The sequence below is a fragment of the Anabas testudineus genome, chromosome 24, assembly GCF_900324465.2.
Source record: "Anabas testudineus chromosome 24, fAnaTes1.2, whole genome shotgun sequence".
NCBI lineage: Eukaryota > Metazoa > Chordata > Actinopteri > Anabantiformes > Anabantidae > Anabas > Anabas testudineus.
In genome coordinates, this window is record NC_046632.1 from 16,980,432 (window position 1) to 17,000,158 (window position 19,727).

At 38.9% G+C, this 19,727-nt stretch overlaps 2 protein-coding genes and 1 long non-coding RNA gene across 3 annotated transcripts in view; 1 reads left to right on the plus strand and 2 right to left on the minus strand.

The window, feature by feature from the left end:
* Positions 1-11,475, minus strand: part of LOC113149054 — a 54,999-nt gene extending 43,524 nt beyond the window's left edge. The window contains exons 1-2 of the mRNA XM_026340884.1: positions 11,392-11,475; positions 10,860-11,192 (exon numbers count right to left, since the gene is read on the minus strand). Coding sequence (XP_026196669.1) covers positions 10,860-11,192; positions 11,392-11,452 — 394 coding nt within the window. The 5' untranslated portion in view covers positions 11,453-11,475. The remainder of the gene's footprint in view (positions 1-10,859; positions 11,193-11,391) is intronic.
* LOC113149050 overlaps positions 1-19,727 on the plus strand; it is a 107,023-nt gene that overhangs the window by 21,418 nt on the left and 65,878 nt on the right. The window lies entirely within an intron of this gene.
* On the minus strand, positions 214-3,282 carry LOC113149065. The gene is made up of 6 exons (XR_003297544.1): positions 3,079-3,282; positions 2,820-2,993; positions 2,389-2,590; positions 2,176-2,217; positions 1,997-2,068; positions 214-412 (listed from the first exon to the last, which is right to left on the minus strand). It is a non-coding gene; the product is annotated as an uncharacterized LOC113149065 (long non-coding RNA).

Sequence of the window (19,727 nt, forward strand, 5' to 3'; positions counted from 1 at the left end):
ATTTACAACAGAATAAATTATTTTATTCTCACTGTGCACAAAGAAGCAATAAAAGACGAACGTAACCATCTATTCTGATCATGGTTTTACAAGTTATGAGTATTTAGGATACAAACAATAGTTTTAAAAACACTTCAGGACCCCCCCTTCATAGATAAATCAGAGTTTGTTATGAAACAGAGTTGTCAACCTTTCCTATCAGATCCCATTAGTTTAAGCATTACGTTGTTCAAATGTTGACAAAGTCTTAAAATTATTTTACATATATACATATTTTCTGATGTGTTACCAAACTCCTGGGTTAGTTTGCGGTATCGTAGATCGGCTCACTCAAAGATTCACCAGAAGAATAGAACGATTCCTTCATGTTGTGGATCACTGCACCAACATTACCATAATCATTTTCCAGAACCTGGAAGGAAATAGTACAATCCAAGATTTACACACATGTAACTGGACAGGAGCTTTTACTGCCCTGATTTAAGTTCAACTACTCAAATGTTCAAATCTTGAGGTCATAGAGAGTATCCCCAGAGGAGAGAGACCTGTTGTTGGAGCAGACTTCAACGAGCATGTTGGTGAGGGCAACCAATGTGATAAGGAGGTGATGGGCAGGTTTGGTGTAAAGGAAAGGAATCTGGAAGGACAGATGGTGGTGGACTTTGCTAAGAGGATGGAAATGGCTGTAGTCAACACTTCACAGAGACAACACAGAGAGAGGAACACAGTGAAGTGTGTAAGATGAGGTGAAAGCTAAAGAATGAAGAAACTTGCGATGAATTCAGGCAGACGTTGAGACGGGTTCTGGGTGGTCAGGAGGAGCTTCCAGATGACTGGGAAACTACAGCAGAGGTTATCAGGGAAACAGGTAGGAAGGTGCTAGGTGTGTCATCTGGAAAGAGAAAAGAAGGTAAAGACACTTGGTGGAATGAGGAAGTACAGGAATGCATCCCTTATCTGTGCAACAGATATCTGTGCAACAGATAAGGGTGATTAAGGACAGAGATGGAAAGGTGCTAACAACCCAGGAGAGTGTGCAGAAAAGATGGAAGGAGTATTTTGAGGAGCTGATGAATGAGGAAAATCACAGGAAAGAAGGGAGGAAGATGTGGATGTTGTGGAGCAGGAAATAGCAGAGATTGGAAAGGATGAGGTTAGGAAGGCTCTGAAAAGGATGAAGAGTGGAAAGGCTGTTGGTCCTGATGACATACCTGTGGAGGTGTGGAAGTGCTTAGGAGAGGCAGCAGTGGAGTTTCTAACCAGTTTGTTCAATAGGATTCTAGAGAGTGAGAAGATGCCTGAGGAATGGAGGAGAAGTGTTCTGGTTCCGATCTTTAAGAACAAGGGTGACACGCAGAACTGCAGCAACTACAGAGGAATAAAGTTGATGAGCCACACAATGAAGCTGTGGGAAAGAGTAGTGGAAGCCAGGCTTAGGAAGAAGGTGGAGATTTGTGAGCAGCAGTATGGTTTCATGCCCCGTAAGAGCACCACTTGATCCTTCTCTAAACGAGAAGGATCAAGGTAGAAGCGTTAGGTTACAGGGGGCTGAGGTGAAGAAGGTGCAGTGTTGTGTGACAGAAGAGTGTCAGCAAGACTCAAAGGAAAGGTGTACAAGACAGTGGTGAGACCAGCTCTGCTCTATGGGTTAGAGACGGTAGCAGTGAGACAGAGACAAGAGGCTGAGATGGAGGTAGCAGAGATGAAGATGTTGAGGTTCTCCTTAGGAGTGACCAGGTTAGACAGAATAAGGAACGAGTACATCAGAGGGACGGCTCACGTTGTCTGAGTTAGTGACAAAGTCAGAGAGGCCAGACTGAGGTGGTTTGGACATGTTCAGAGGAGGGATAGTGAATATATTAGTAGAAGGATTTTGGTCTGAAGGTACTGTGTAGTGAGAGAGTTGAAGAGTAAAGGACCATGTGATTATCAGCAGATTTCACTTCTACTCTAGTTTCTTCATGGATTCATATCATTTAGTTTAGAATCATCTTACCCAGGATTCATGTTTCACGCTTTTCTCTGTTTTGCTGATGGAGACGCAGGAAACACCATCATGTAATTCAACCTGCAGAGAGAAGACGTGACTCAACCTTCAATAAATAAATTTAATTCTAAGTTGATGAAACTTATTAGGCACATATTAGAGAAGACTCTGAAACTCTGTGATCTCACCAGGTTCCGATTCTCCGTCAGTGCAGGGTGAAATCTCCGCTCCTAGACAAACACAGGTCAGTGACATTTAGTCCGTGGTCGTGTCATCTGTGCATTATACTATAAAGACTGAGCTGATTTTATAGTATGAGGATGATACTGATTCTAAAGACTGACATTTGTGGTATTTGACTAGTTTGATTTGAACATTTGATTTTCAGTTGTAAAACTCACCATATTTTCATACAGCTGTGGTTCAATCTCTGAAAAGACAAGAGAACCAAGTTAAACTGAAAATCCTGCATCATTAAAATTCTTGCTTTTACTTTCTCACCTTCAGTTTTCTTGCATCTGGACAGTGAAATAACGAATACACCGACGGTTAATAAGAGTGTCGCTATACTCGTAGCAATAACAATGTACCACCAAGACCGACCTGGAAAGAGAATTTAAATATGGAATGAAACAATTCAAGTGATTGAACCCACAGAAAACATTCAAAGAATAAAGATTTTACCAAACATCACTATATTCACATAGAAGCGAAGCTGATGATTCAGCTCTGTGTGATCATATAATTATTATAACTGACCAGTTAGTACCAGTTTATAAACTCTCTTTTGATTAATGTCAAAACAGGAGAGAGAGAACTGTTCAGTCTCTACCCTGTGGTTCTGTTGGGTCACTCTTGATTGTGTAGTTATGCGTGTTCGTCTGTGCTGATGTTGTTTCTGTCATTGTTGTTGTTGACTTTAATCTTGTTGTATTTGTCATTATTAATTTTGATTTTGATGTTGTTGTTTCTGTTATTGTTGTCGTTGATTTTGTTGCTTCTTCACCTGAAAAAAATAATACATTACACAATACACAAATAATACATTTTATGATTTGTGTGTTTGGAAATGTGGTTTGTCGTCTTCTCACCTGAAGTCTGACGTCTGAAGGGAAACTGCTGCTTTCTCCTGTGACCATCAGTCACTTCACATTTTAATAAGTCAGAATACTTCTGATTACGATGAGACGTTTTAAATGTCATAAAGGCTGAACAGTAAGGCTGTGATGTCTCCACGTCTGTGAAAATGCTGTTATTGCCCTCATAGATCCACTTCACTGTGTGTCCACACAGACCATGGGACGACAAAAAGCAGAACATGGTGATCTTATTTTTCTCCTTTCCTTTATTCACTGTGGAAGATGGAGACATTAAGAGAGAGAGAGAGAAATAAATCGATGAGTGTAATGTTCCAGTATATTCATCATCATCAAACACTACGATATCAACACTCACTAGTAACAGAGGAACCAGTGTCTGAACCCTGTTTCTGTCCTGACTTGAACTCTCTACAGCTGCATCAACCAACTTCCTCCATTTTCTTAAAAACTGTTTAGATTTAATTTCTTTGTGCAGAATTCTTCTCCGGTCTAAACGTCTGCTGCTGCAACATTATCCCACACAAACCATTATAAACTCATCCCGATATCCATTATAAGACCAGTTTCTGTCTTTTTCACATCTTTTCTTGGAAGATGTTTTTAATTCCCAGTTCAGGTTCGGGAAGCAGACACCCTCTCTACATCTAAGACTAGACTTGGAGAGATGGATCAGGTGACTCTGAACCATCTCTTAGTTATGCTGCTATAGGTTAGTCTGCTGGGGGACCTCTACTGATAAACTGAGCTCCTCTCCTCTCTCCTTTCTCCTGTATCAATGCAAATGCCACCATTTCATGTCATTAACTTTGTGTCTTCTCTCTCCTGTAGTTGTGTTTCCTCCTCTCTGTCTCCCTCTCTCTGTACTTTTCTGCAGGTATCCTCGGCCTGGAGCTGTACATCTCCAGAATCCAGTTCATCTGCCCAATGTTCTTGCTGCTTGTTGTTGTTTTTATTGCCTGCTGTTCTTTTCTCTCTTCTCTTTCCACTCATCCCCAACCGGTCGAGGCAGATGACCGCCCACTATGAGCCTGGTTCTGCTGGAGGTTTCTTCCTCTAAAGGGAGTTTTTCCTCTCTAAAGCTGGCTCAAATGGGATTGTTGGGTTTTCTTTATAATTTTTTTTTGTATAATTATACTCTGTAAATCAAATAAAACTGAATTGAATTGAATCTTGTTAGTTGCTTGTTTGATTTATTAAACATTTAGCTAAAGGTAACACTGGGCAATTTGGTGGCACTACAACAGGTAAAGTCTCAGCAGTTTGTGAATTCAACAAACTGAGCTTAAAGTGAATGAAACCTGTGGACATTCTGCACATGCGATCTTTCACACCCCCGTTCTGACCACTCTCTGTGTTTAGGTAGATCTTGTTAGTAGGACAGTGATAGTCTGACTTGCTACCTGTCCCTCGACAACAGGCTCTTCTTCTCAGCACAGCACCAGACAAACCTCATTGACTCACATCCTCTCGACAGTAGAGTTTCCCTGGTTCTTGAAATAAAACTAAGTTTAACCAAAACTGTTGTCATCTCGAGAATAAAGATATTGTTGTTCGACTTTCCATTCCAATATTTCTTTATATAATATTTCTTTACTATTACTGGACATAATAATACAAAGCGACTTGTAGAAACAAACGGTTAACATGTGTGTTGATGTGTTTGGAGGTGGTGGAAACGTCAGACAGCTGCAGAAAATGTCAATTCCCTTCAACACACCAACTATTACTACAAATGATGTTTTAATCATATTAAATGGGATTTTTTTCTTTTTCTAAGAACTGAGGGGGACGTGTTTTGCTGAGATGCAGCTGCACAAAGTCAAAGATACAGTAAAACAAGTGACGCACCGATGACTGTCTCCCTGAGTGGTCTTTAATTTCCTGTTTTGTTTCCTGTTTCTTTTCCATTTCATATGAAAGCAGCAGGTTTCACAGCAGCAGTCCAACCTTTGAACACACTAAGTAGCTGGTCTGTTCATGTTATAAGCTGTTTGTCACCAGGGGCTTAATTTTTCTCTTTTCCATACCACTACTACATTAGGGTTGGTGGTTCGATTCCCAGGCTCTCCTAGCTACTTGTGGAAGTGTCCTTGGACCTCAAAGGTGCAGCCTGTCCACAATGCAATTCACAGTGCTGGAGAACAGACGCTCAGTCACTTTGAGGCCAGGTTTGCTTCTGCAGTGCAGATTACCACAGCTTCTCCCCCCACGTTGCAGGTAAGGTTAGTTTGCAAACAGAGGACAGGAAGTCACAGAGAGCGAAAGAGGGGCGAGATTGCAAAGCAGAACATCTGCACGGCTTTATAGAGGAAATGGTTTGTGTACCAAATCTACTGAGCTATTTATATATGAACCGCACTGTTTAATCCTACATCACACTGAAAAACATGTCGATACACCTCGATTTGTTACTCAGCTCTAATAAAGCTACAATAAAACGTCATGTTTGTCCCCCATCAAAACATCTTATTAATTTAATTTTAATTTAAAAGCTTTTAACACGTGAAAGTTCCCAATGGAAGTTTAATTTTTGAGATGAGATGGAGAATTGATAAAAGACAGGTTTGTAGTGTGATCTGATCTATATTAAATATGATAAGATGATATTCAACAGCAGAATTACAAATGTATTAGTGTGAAAACAGTATTATGTGAATACTCACTGGTAACAACAGACAGATCAACCTGAGAGTCTTCTTGTTGTCTGCAGGTGTAACGACCAACATCCTCCATCGTGACCTTCTTTATGACCAGAGAACAGTTCTCTGTAACACTCAGTCGGTCTGATTTAGATTTGGCTCCAACACCGAACAACATCACTGTGTCATTTGATTTACTGAACGTCCAGGTGGTCCTGTTACATTTATCCTGATCGTTTGTCACATTCGGACAATGTAACATGACGTCATCTCCATGTCTACCAACTAAGACTGAAGAGTATTGTACAGTTCCTGCTGTTGAGAGACAGAAAGAAATGAGTAATAATGCACGTTAAATCCGTACAGATAGAAGATGTGTAATTAGTGCCATTTGTATTCTTACCTGTAAACTGAAGCATTAGAATTAGAAACAAAGACATTCTAATCCACCTGAATTCGACCATCCTGCTTCACTGTCCTGTTGTCACTTTCACAACTAAGAAAAAACGTGAAGAGGTGTCTTCTTAAAGACAAACAGCATCACTTCCTGTGACTTTAAAGTGATGTTTTTCTCTTCTGTTACTTGATGTATTAATGCAGGACATACGTTTTTAGGCTTAATGGAAAAGCATGAAAAACATTTCATGTTTAGTTTGTTTTATTGACTCTTATTTTTTGTGATTTACAGAAAATACATCTTATTAGTAAACAGAAAAGAAGTTACGTTAAGAAGACGTTAAATGCATAAAGGTTGTTAAAATAAATGTTAATCAGATATAATTGTTGCTAATATCTTGTGATCCTGCATCTGTTGGTTTATTAAGTCATGTTGAGCCTGTTGTCATGAACCAAACTCTGGAGCAGTTTTAATCAGAAAACATGATTTAAACAGTGTCTGAACAGGAAATCCATCCATCTGTTGGTCTGCTGTTCTTAAATCATTGAGACTATCTCAAAAGCTGCAGTTCATTCAGAACACAGCAGCTTGAATCCTTACATGAACACGCAAATGGGAACGTTTTTCTACAGTTTTTCCAATTCATACAGTTGAAGAACTCTTCACCACTCTGCACCAATGCTGAAACATGGCCCACTCCACATCATATGATATGCCCTGGTACCCTGGAAAGCAGAGACCACCTCATGGAACAAACCTAATCTCTCCAGACACTGTTTGTCAGCAGTTTCTATCATGAGAAAGCTCCTGATCACTCTCTCTACTTTAGGGAGTGTATCACGGTTCAATACCACTTTCTACGGACATGGCAAAAAAGAAACTCCGGAGCAATCTCAATTCCAAACTACAATTCCAGCCCCTGCCACCGAGGCACCGAACGTTTGTCCCCTCAATCCACTGAGCGACATTTGGGTGCAGACACCAGTCCCACTGATCGTCATGACAAGTCTGTGGCCATGTTCAGCTTGTCACAGACGTGCACTGCTCTGATTAAGAGAGGGTGCTCGTGAGACCATGATATCAGATGCTAGGTAAAGCTCAGCCACCTCCTTTGATTGTTGATCAATGACATGCTGGACTTTAGTCTTGAACTTCCAACTTCATGATACTGGTTCTATTTCCTGTGTTGTGCTTTTACTTTGTCGTCCTTCCTGTCTCCCCCCTGTCTCTTGTCTCCAGCTTTATTTAATTATCCTTCATAAATTTCACCTGTGCCCCTCTACTCCTATATAAGCCTCCCTCAGTCATCAACCTCTTGACAGAGTCAGTGTTCATACTAGTCCTCAGCTTTTTCTCTTGCCTTTTCAACTTTAAAACACTTTCTTACTTGTTCTCTTCGGGTTCTTGTTGCTGTATTTAGTAGTTACTTTGTGTTCTAGTGCTTTGCCACGTGTTTTTTGTCCCTGTATCATTCAACAGATAATCTTTGACAAGAAATTCCATAACTATGTTCATTGTTGCTGTCTAGTTCCAGAGGAACATAATCAGAAGAGATGGTTGAGTTTCGATCTGGTACAAAAGGTTTATACAGTGTCAGTATTTGTTGCTCTTGGTGAATTACTTTCTATTTTTTATGCTACTAGTTTGATTTGCAAAAGCACATTTAAGCAGTAAAGTATTAGAAAGTAAGAGTAATTGGTGTCATAAACTGCTCTATCAGTTTGTGTTATGTCATGTGAACAGACAGAAGGTACCATCAACACTGTCTTGATATCATTTGAGTTTAGTAGGAAAGACCTTGTTTGTTTGGTTAGTTCGTTGCCTTACTACAGGTACTACAGCCTAGTAATAAACATTTAGTTTCAAAATCAGCTTTATCAGTAACATACTACAGTACTGCATGGTACTATACAGTACATACTACACTGCTGTTGTGAGATACGATCCCAGGGTTAATTAATGTTGGCGTAGATGGGCTCACAGGAGGCGTCATCAGGAGAAGTGGGATCTTCAATATTGTTGTAGATCACTGCACCAACATTACCGTAATCATTTGCATAATCCTGGAAAAGATATAGTACAACAAAAGATCTTTTTATTTATTGTTAAATATAACACGTGAAATGTTCATCTTTCATCTGATGCTTAGGTTCTATCCAATGAGCTGAAGGCGGCACTAGTGTCTAGGAAACGTGGGGGATCTTTACTTACTTAGAGTGACTGAATCACAATTATTTATAAATATTATGTACTTTCTGAAAACATCTCTCTACAAATTAACATCATTTACTTTACAGTTAGTTTACCCAAGATTTCTGTTTGCTTTTGTCTTTGTAGCTGATGGAGGCGAAGGAAACGTCTTCATGAGGTTCAGTCTGCACAGAAAAAAACAACATGATGACAGTTTAGTAACAGGCAACTCATTCTCAACCCTCATTAAATGTATTAAACTCTAATTGGATGAAAGTTCCTGCTTCTTCTCTTCTGTCAGTTCTAGAGTCTCGATGATTTGACACAGGCACATTTCAGAGTTAAAGAACAAACATGAGCATTAGAGGAACTCTGTAATCTCACCATGTTCTGATTCTCAGTCACCTTTGGGTAAGATCTCAGCTCCTAAACAAACACAGGTTAGTGTCATCTGTGCATTGTGATCAAATATAATAATTCCACGTCTTTACTATATAGGATTTAGCTGATCACACTTTTACAGTATGATGATATTTGTGCTTCTTCAACACTCTCTACTTTCTATTCACTGATGTCAGTGTTGCTTGTTATTGTGGTTTCTTACAGGTTTAGAGCTACACAGGTAATAATAATAATAATAATAATAATAATAATAATGATAGAAATGTGCAGTACAGATTCATATCACAGTTTCAAGAACATTTGACTTTCAGTTCTAACACTCACCATGTTTTCATACAGGTATGATTCACTCTCTGAAAAAAGAAGATAATTGAGTTTAATGTTATTTTAAATAGTATCTTTATTAAAAGTTATTACTTTTACTTTGTTCTCACCTTTCTTAGTTTTTTTCCTTCTCATGAGTCCAACAACACTTATTAATAGTGCTACTGCAGCCACAGCTACAAGAATGACCCACCAAGAACCTGGAAAGAGAATTTAAATATAGTGAACAGTTGGATGTTGGGAGTAAAAACAGGATCCTTTATTTCGTCAGATCCTTGGACAACACAGTATTTACCACATGGAGTCAAAGCAGTCAGTAATGATATCATTTAAGAACCTTTTAACAATAATGATACAGTCACAGAGTTCAGACCCAACTAACACCCCGCTGTGAAAGGCAGAGAGGAAAGGATCACGACAACGCAACTGGGAGAAGCTGAACAAAGCTGAATATTCTGAATAGTGCTGTGATGAAGTTGAGCTGGGTCAGAGCCGATGACCCAGTTGTCTATGTCAGAGTCTGCCAAGAGTCCAGAGTCTGACATAGAACATATAAAGAAGAGAAACAGACGTTCAGTTTCTACCTGGTGCTCCTCTTGGGGAGTCAGTTTTATTTGTCTGTGCTGAAGATGCTGTTGCTGTTGTTGTTGTTGTTGTTGTTGTTGTTGTTGTTGTTGTTGTTGTTGTTGTTGTTGTTGTTGTTGTTGTTGTAAACTTTGTTGCTTTACCTGAAACACGTTTACGGTGAAGTCCCACAGTGAACCAATCAAAACATCAGAGCCACCAAATTATTGATGATGTCACACTTCACATAAGATTGAAAATCACACAGTTCATCATATCCTCACCTGTTGTGTTTGATGTTTGAAGTCCGCAGGGAAACTGCTGCTTGGTACAGTCTTCTGTTGAAGACAGAGAGAGATTGAGTCAAGACCACGGATCCGATCCTAAGGACCATTGCAGATTCCAAATGTTCCACACCAGAACCTTTTTCATCATGTTGGTCTCATCTCTGAAGAACTGAACACGTGAACAGCTGCAGCACTCACGGGGGTTTAGTCACAAACAACGACCAAATGAACACAAGTGGTCAACATGATGATGAGCTGTCTTTAATTTCCCTGAAGTAGAACATGTATTTTTACATGTAGGCATGTGACAGGTGATGACGTCGTCTATTTTAACATTTGTGTTCATTTGTTCAGAGGCACTGTCCTCCGTCCGTTCTGTAGAGTAGAGTGTAATTCAGGAGCTGACCACTGGGGACAACTTGAGAGGAAAAACTAACTTATTGTAGTACGACTACAGTCATTTATCTACAGCCAACATGTAGAGGAGGATTGAGGTGGTTTACAGAGACATTAATCCAGAAATAGAGAAACTGCTGCATAGAACCAACATTAAAACCTTTGAATTACAACACTGATGTTAAACGGTTGCTTCTCTTCATTATTATCAACGTGCTGCTACATTTAACCACTTGTTTTTCTGGTATGACTTTTATTTTGGAAACATTTCTATGTTTTAAACTAATGTTAGAATCCAGAGAAAGTTTACAGAGATGAGGAAACAGGAAGTGGAGACTTGAACAGCAGCGGGTTTGTAGTGTGGTCTGAGGTACGATATCACAGTCAGCACAGATAACTGTAATCATTAATATAAAAGAAAAGATTGGGACAGTCTTAAGAGTTAAATTAAATCAAAGCCAAAAGCATCAGTCATCCAGAGAACAGAAATGCTAAGATTAGACAAATAGTTATTGTTATAAAAGTAGAAAGCTTTAAAAGTTGAACAGAAAACACTGAACAGTAAATACTTACTGGTAACAACAGACAGTTCAACCACAGAGTCTCCACCTTGTTGTTGTCCTGATATAAACTGTCTGCAGGTGTAACGACCAACATCTTCATCTGTGACCTTCTTTATAACCAGAGAACAGTTCTCTGTAACACTCAGTCTGTCTGATTTAGATTTGACTACATCTCTGTGAATCTGTCCAAGTTCAAACAGTGATACTGCTGCTGAGTTTCTTAAACCACTGAACAACCAGGTAGTACTGTCACATTTATTCTGATCATTTATCACATTTCCACAAGGTAAAGTGACGTCATCTCCGTCACTGACAGTGAAGTATAAATATTGTCCAGTTGTTACTGTTGATAAGAAAAAAGAGAGAACCGTGTAAAATATCAGATTATTATATTATTAGTGTTCAGTTAACTTGGATACATCAACGTTTTGTCGACTACCCAGTTAAACCAAACTGTGAAAAAGAACTTTCTCAATTAAACACTTAGTTATATTTCTGCAGTAATGTTTTTTTTATTTAGTGTGAGTTCTATGTGTTCTTACCTGTAAACGGAAGCATCAGAATCAGAAATAAAGACATTTGAATCCATCTGAATTCAACCATCCTGCGTCTCTGTCTCTTCTTGTTCTCACGCTCTCGACTAAAATAAGTGTGAAGTGGTTTCTTCTTAAAGATCAGTGCAGCGTTTACTTGATGTGACCACTGAGGCATCACTTCCTTTTATTGACATCAGACCCTCCTTCCGTACTAGCTGCTTTTTAGGGGTGAATCTTTTCATCTCTTTAAATGTATTGAAAAGATGAAGTGAATAATATGTTGAACCTTTTAACTTTTATGTTTGATGTATTTCACTGACTCTTATTCTCTCTGCGTTGGAGTGAGGCCGATCAGAAGTAGGATGGAGGAGGAGGTTAAACGTGTGGTGAAATGCAGACGTCATTAAGACTTGAAGCTTATTAAAGCCAAACTAATATCTAACATCATCTTGAGGAAGTGACACCTCACTGGTCACAGGAAGCAATGGCTGCACGCATCTTTAAAAATATACCTCTCTGCAGACTTTGACACTTCAGAGTGTGAGAATTAGAGATTAACAAAGATGAAGAGAGAATTCAGATTGATTAAATTAAATGTCTTTATTTCCATCACACAGGTAAGAACACATATAACATATAACTGAAGGAACAAACTGCAGTAATCTGGATCTCTGATTAAATTCATCTCCAGTGTTGTTGTGTTTGTCACTGAGACCCTTCTGCTTCTGTCAGACTCCACAAATTCAACTTTAAACTGTCTGTTTTTGAATAGGATCATGATAAATGAGTTCTGTAAACACACCATACAACAGATAAGTTGCATTAAAAGCATGTTAAACCGTACGAAAACAAAATAGAAAACTTGAGAAAGATCATTGAAACGTACACAAATCAAGCCACAAATACTGTTTAATATCAAGCGAAACAAAAAGGCAAACATAAAAAACATTGATATGGTACATTAAATAAAATAAAAGTCAAGTTATAAAATATTTAAAGAGGTCATATCATGTTTTTCTGTAATTGTCATTGTAGTTTAACAGTTGCAATAATGAATCTCCATGTTAATAGATGCATAAGTCGTATAAACGGACCTCCGCCTCCACCCACGGTGACCCACCCACTCAGACTGGCAGTGACGCTTTTCCACTGCTTCACTCGGGACTGTAGCCAGAGTAGTTTGAGTAGAAAATATTATAATGCATATTAGGCCTCTTTAAAATTACTGTACAGTAATAAAAGAAGTTTGAACTATTATCTATGTTTGAACCAAATCTATGATCCTCAGCTGTTGGACTGAGCTTTAGATGAGGAAGTTAGTCCGTCGCACTTTATCTTACTACATCCTATCTGGTTTTTTGATGGTAGCGTAGAGGTCATCGTGATCAGCAGAGGGTTCAACAGAACAGGAGGCTAGTTTCACGGTGCTGTAGGTCACTGTGTCACATCCTTCATCATCTTCATCTTTATTCTCATCCTAGAAGGAAAACATTGACACAGTGTGATTTGAGTTGTTTACTTTGCTTCAACTTTTATCAGCTGATAAAAACAAACATCTTGTCTGTGCAGTTGACATTTTAGTTACAGAAAATAGCCTGTGAATATCAAACATCTACTTGGCCTTTAGATTCACATAACAGTGATTATATCATATATAACATATATACATATATCATCTTCTCTATTAACCAAGACAGCGTGGCTCACCATGGATTTACTTTTGGTCCTCTTTGTGTATCTGATGGAACTGTAAACGACTCCACCTTCAGGATCAGCCTGCACAGAGACAAAAGACAATAGACAAGAGATACTGATGCTCATTTTCATTACTATTTAATTGAATTTTACTGTATGAGCCTTACAGTTCCTGGTTCTTCTGTCTTAACTGAGTGTTATTTAGTACAGTGTGCAGCGTTCATCTCACCTCGTCTTCACTGTTTTCTTGAACAGATTGAGTCTCTGCTGGATCTAGGTTCATTTCCTGCACAGTCACAGTTCAGTGAGTCAGTGCTGTTTTTCAGTCTATTTCAGGTGTAAAGATAAAAAAATCTCCTTTTATAAAATCACAGTTTTATTAAAAACTTTCATTAAACTCACCAGGTTTTCATTTGTGTGTCTTTTGTTCCCTGAAAAGAACAAAGAGAGACTAAACTTAGCTTCTGCTTCCTGTACAATCTGGATTCATCCAAATCTTTAAAGTTTCATCTGTGAATGTTCTCACGTTTTTTTATCGCCCAGATGACGAACACTACAAATGCTGCATAAATTACTAATGCACCACTTATGTAGATTAACAGCATACCTGAAAAGACAACAGTAAAAGTTAAACATTCAGTTAACTGTGTTGTGATGATGAGCCAGAAAGTTTGAGACTGAAAAATGTCCACATAAAGCAAAGAGAGGGAAACAGTCAGTCGCTACCTGGTGTTATTGGATTCTGACCGTTTGTGTTGTCTGCTGATGTGGTGTTTGTTGTTGTTCCAGTTGTTGGTGTTCCTGAGTTGTTTGTTTTGTTAGTAGGAACAGCAGATAATATTATGATAAATGCAACAAAACCCACAGACAACGTGATGCAGCTTAACAAATATGGAAAAGATTAAAAACATTCTGGCTGCAGAAGAATGAGCTGTTGTCAAGAGTTTCAACTCTCACGGCTAAGAAACAGACTAAGACTGAACCCATTCACACTGGAGTGAGAGAGATTGTTGATTCTGAACATAATTAAAAGCCAGAAACTAGAAAATAAACAAATATAGTACATGAAGTGACGTTAAAACTTCTAGTCCCTGTGGGTTTAACCACAACGTCCTCGTTCAGTTATAGGGTGGAGGCCTGTGCTGCAGGTCCTCCACCTCTCTCTGCACGTTGTCTCTCTCTGAACTGTCAGCTGCAAAATGCAAGACAATAATCTCAAGGTACATAAAATTAAATAAATGTATAAAATAAAAATAATGTCTCTGCAGTAGACCGACATGCTCAACTGTCTTTATAACCAGAGAACAGTTCATTCTGTTCATGTGGACGTTTGTTTTCACAATATAAGACTCAGTCCACTATGATCCAACATTTCTAAACTTCAGTTAGAGAGTTGTTACTAAGCAAATAAGCTCTAATGAGATTCATAAAGCTCTGTACAGTGAGTTAAATGCATCTCTACCTGTTAACTGAAGCATCGGTATCACCAATAAACTCATGATAATCCAACTGAACTCCATCACTCTGTTCTCTTCGTGTCTCCCTCTCAACTGACGGAGTCTGTTAACGTGTTTCTTCTTAAAGATTAATTTTTTTTCTTCCTGCGAGGTTTCACTTCCACAAAATGATTTCAGTCTGTGGTCGCTCTGCTCTCCTCGCTTGAATTAACCTTAGGTTTCTATGAATTACTTGTAGAGATCAAAAGAGTGGAAAGGTTAACATTTAAATTTAACTTTATTTACATTTTCCTTATAGAGTTTCATTTAGAGGTGATTCTGAAGCAGGCGGAAGACAACTGAAGGTTGATGTACAGTGCTGTATGTTCGTGGTCTGTAAAGCTGTTGGCCCCTAACATCATGCCTAAAGTGAGAACACGTGGAAGAGTATTGTTAGCAGAAGCCTGGAGGCCACAAACAGTGACTGAATAAACGCCAGATATAAAGGCGGTTAACACACGGATGAGATCAGGGCTGAACTGCCTACATGTTACTTCCTGGAGACAGAGCATCAAGTGCTACTTTTAAACACATGTAGCAGCAGGTCTGTTTATGTTGTTCTTAAAATGCTTTATTAGAAGTGAGACAAATAAACGTGTGAGTCACCTCAGTTTGACGTAACCACTTCAGTGTTTAACATGATTTTGTCCTTTCATGGTGTCACAGGACGACTTCAGTACCAGATCATGTCCTGCACTCTTTGATGCTCCTGAACGCAGCTGAACGGCTGTTTCTGTGTTTTAGGACATTTTGGAATCATATTATGTACAAATGTTGGAGCAGAGAACAAACAGTAACCAGACCTTTAACCCAACAGGGGTACGGTTTACCACTGGAGGGTGAAAGAACAGGAAGTGGAGCTCTGTGCAGAGGCAGTGTGGTCTGAGAGACAGTGACATGGTGTGTGTGTGTGTGTGTGTGTGTGTGTGTGTGTGTGTGTGTGTGTGTGTGTGTGTGTGTGTGTGTGTGTGTGTGCATATGTGTGTTTGAGAGGGAACTAAAAAAAACCACATACACAGAGGATGCAAAGAGTGACATCATGCAGTTCAATATAACACCACATGAGCTCCACAGAAACCGCTCTCTCTTCTTAAAGATATTTATTATATGTATATTAGAAATATAGAACTATAAAATATTAGAAATTTGCTAATTACATTATGGAATCCAGTTTAAAGAGATTAGGTTGTGTTTAATTTAATGTAAAAAGAGTTTGAGTCAGTTTTGAATGAAGTGCAAATAACAAACATCAGAATTTGAACAGATCTGACTGAAGCTAAAAGGTCTCCGATGTTTTCACAGTCCTCTGTACTTTCATCTTCACTGTCCTGGTCCTGTAACAACACACCACACAGCAGCAGGTTTAGGGTGGAGCAAACAGTGCCCTCTACAGGAGTGGCCTGCACACAGAAGCCTTTTCTGGAGAAATGAAGTCAGACTCTCTGGTACAAAGGGTGGAGGAATACACCTGATGTGTTAGTAATGTCCAGTGTTAAAGTAAATAAAGAACCAGGACCTTCTGATGTGATCCATTCTGAAGTAAGAGAACTCTATTTCAAATCCTTTTGAGATTGTTGAAATAATTAATGACTCCAAACTTCTCTCTGTTCTTGGTAACAATCAGAAAGAGAAACAACTCACAGAAAGTGTTTATTTGTCTCTTAATAAACTAAATTACTCACCTTTAGTTCTTGTACAGTCGACAGTGAAAACAGCTGTAACGAGTGATGCTAAACTCAGAGAAACAACGACGCATCTCAACTTTTTTCGAGTTCACAATTTTGTCTTTGAGAGACGACATTTTCCCATATTTGTTTGAATGAACAGCAGCAGAGAGACACTTTCCGTTTGTGAGCTTCTCACAGGTTGTGGAGGTGTTTGTCTTCTGTGACGTCGTGGTTAGGGTTAGGGGCTCCCTGAACAACAACTATGACTATATCAAAGCCACTAAACTAACAAGACTCTGTGATGCAACAAGACAAATCAACCTGATAAAACAGTTTAAAGGATTAAGTCCACTAAATTCAAGGTGACTAATTAAATCACCTGAATCCATGTGTCTTTCATCCTTCTCCGTCTCTGCTGGTCTTTGTTAATAGTTCATCTCTTCTGGTCACGCTCTCCACTGACACAGTCTGGGAACTGGTTTCTATATAGAGACGCCACATTTTCTTCTGGTCATCACTGCGGTATCACTTCCTCACAATAACCACACTTTGTGGTTTCTCTGTTCTCTTTTCTTGGATGAGTTGTTGTTGATATTGGTCTTTAATTTCTGTAAATTACTTGTAGATATCAAAAAGTGGAAAAGTTAAGATTTCACTTTATTTATCTTTATGTTTATTACATTTTATGGACATTTATCTACAGTGAATTATATCAAGGGCAGCAGCAGACAGCGTGCTGCTAAAGAATTCCCATCCTTTATATAGTGTTTATTTAATGATTATTAGAAATAACCAGGATTTAGTGTGATGAGTACTGTATATTAAGGGTGGTTGATAAACCGTAGAAACACCTCCTAACATTGGTTTGTTGTTAGCACAGCGCTGAAGGTTTTAACCACAACTAAGACAGAGGAAACACCAGGAAGAAGGTGGTTAACACACGAGTGTTGATGTTTTGAGCTGCTGTGTTTCACATGTGTTCTCTGCAATAAGATTAAAAAAGAATCTACCTGAGTCTGAGTCACCTGTTTGATGAAACCTCTGAATGCAACTCTCCAAACCTACTTACTACATGTTATTACTATATTACTAATGTTAGAGCCCAGAGCGAACAGAGTCGTTACAGCTGATATGTGGGTGAGGTTTACCACTAGAGGTGAAAGAACAGGAAGTGGAGCGCTGCAGCGGCAACGTTGACGTGTGGTCTGAGGTACGGTTTCATGAGGTGTGTGTGTGTGTGTTTGTGAAGGTCATGTAGTTCAATATAGTGAAGCAAAACTGCAAAGAAGAACCAGGAAATATAATATATATAAATATCATTTTACATTTGTGAATGGAATCCACTTTAAATATAAATAAATGTACATTTTTCAGATCTTCAGCTTAAAACTTGCTGCAGATAACAAACACGACTGTATTTGATCAAATATGATGAGATGATATTTAACGGCAGTGGTTCATTTCTGTGGTGAGTCGATGTTGAAGTTATGGAAGTAGCATTAGAAGCAAGTAGGAGAAATAATGAGGGCTGTTAGTTCTGCTAAGACTTTGTGTTTTTAACACCTCCCTGCTAAAGTCGGGATTTAACACTGATGAATAGACTTTAATTAGCTGGAGGTAGAGCTGCTGACTTCCTGGTTCATGACAGAGTAACATCTCCCTCCATCTGACTGCCTGTATTCTTGACCCTGTTCTACCTTTGACCTTCCTCTTGTAGCAAGTTGTCTTTCTAAACATTTTGTTCTAAATGAAACCCCTGACAGAGATGGTGAGATGACGCCTCCACCTCAAGGATCATTCGATGAGGCCTCACCTAAGAGCTGATTACAGACTGACATCTAGTGGACATGATGTGTAACATCTAGAAGCCCTGCAGTCACTGCTTTTACTAAATGTGAGATATGAGGAGAAAACATAAGAGATATGTTTCACATGGGAAACATAAAGACTGTTCCTCAGCTTGAGGAGCCTGACGTCCGCTCACTCACTGCACCGCCATCAAACTAAGGTCCATTCTGGCCCACGTGCACATTGGAAGAGGAACAGTGACCTAAACACTTCCTCTGTGTTTTTAAGCTTTAACAGGCTCATTATAAAACCTAAAATCTCAAATGTGTGATTCACACAAAAACAATCGTGTACATCTTCTCTTTTGTTTCGTTAGCTGATGGTTGCGTAGAGGTCACTGGGATCAGTGGAGGCTGCAGCAGGAGAGGAGAAAGTTTTCACGGTGCTGTAGGTCACTGCAGTTCCTCTATCATGACTCTGAACCTGGATTAAAACAGTAAAATACAGACATTAACTTTATCTAACAGCAGCTCTGTCCGCCTTGAATCAGCAGGATTCATTAACCGTCATTAATCTTACCCAGGTTTTCTTCTTGTACTTTTTGGTGTGGACAATGGAAGCGTAGGAAATACCATCCTCAGGATTAGCCTACACAGAGAACACACACAGTAACTCACACACAGCGAAGAACAAACTGCTTCAATTTATCAAATCACTTATTCTGATAATTCAGCTTTAAACTCACTGTGTCCTCAATCATCTGTGTTTTGTTCCCTAAAAAGACAAAAGAGAGTCGAGTGTAGCTTCAGCAGTAAAAACCTGGTTCATCAAAGCTCTTTAAACGTTTCTTTATGTTCTCACCTTTAGTTTTCTTCCACAGGACGAATGCTACAACACTGAGTAAGAGCACAGCTGAACCCACAGCTCCAATCACAAACCACAACTGACCTGGAAAGAGAAATGTTAAATAAGATGTGGAGAAGGTCGGGGACCTGATACTGAAACAGATGATAACAGTGATATTACTTCCTAAAATACAACGTTATCAGTTTAAAATGACTGAAACAGTTCTTCATCCTCTCACCTGGTTTTTCAGCTGAAGTCTGACGTCTGAAGGGAAACTGCTGCTTTCTCCTGTCACCATCAGTCACTTCACACTTCAATAAGTCAGAATACTGATTAAAGTCAGATGTTGGAAATGTCACAGTGGCAGAACAGGAACTCTGTGATGTCTTCATGTCTGTTAAATGATTATTATTATCCTCATTCAGCCACTTCACTGTGAGTCCACACTGATCACATGTCCTCACAGTACAGAACAAGCTGGTTTCATTATTGCTCTTATTTTCAGTTACTGGTGGAGATAGTGAGAGAAAAGACAATTTAAATTAACTTCATCACTGTATCATCATTATTGTAACGTTTCAGTTTATTGTTCTGACAAAACAGTTTGATGTGAAAACATTATGATGGAAATACTCACTGGTAACAACAGACAGATCAACCACAGAGTCTCCACCTTGTTGTTGTCCTGATATAAACTGTCTGCAGGTGTAAAGACCAACATCTTCATCTGTGACCTTCTTTATAACCAGAGAACAGTTCTCTGTAACACTCAGTCTGTCTGATTTAGATTTAGCTTCTTTCTTAAACTCTCCAAGTTCAAACAGTGATACTGCTGCTGAGTTTCGAGAAC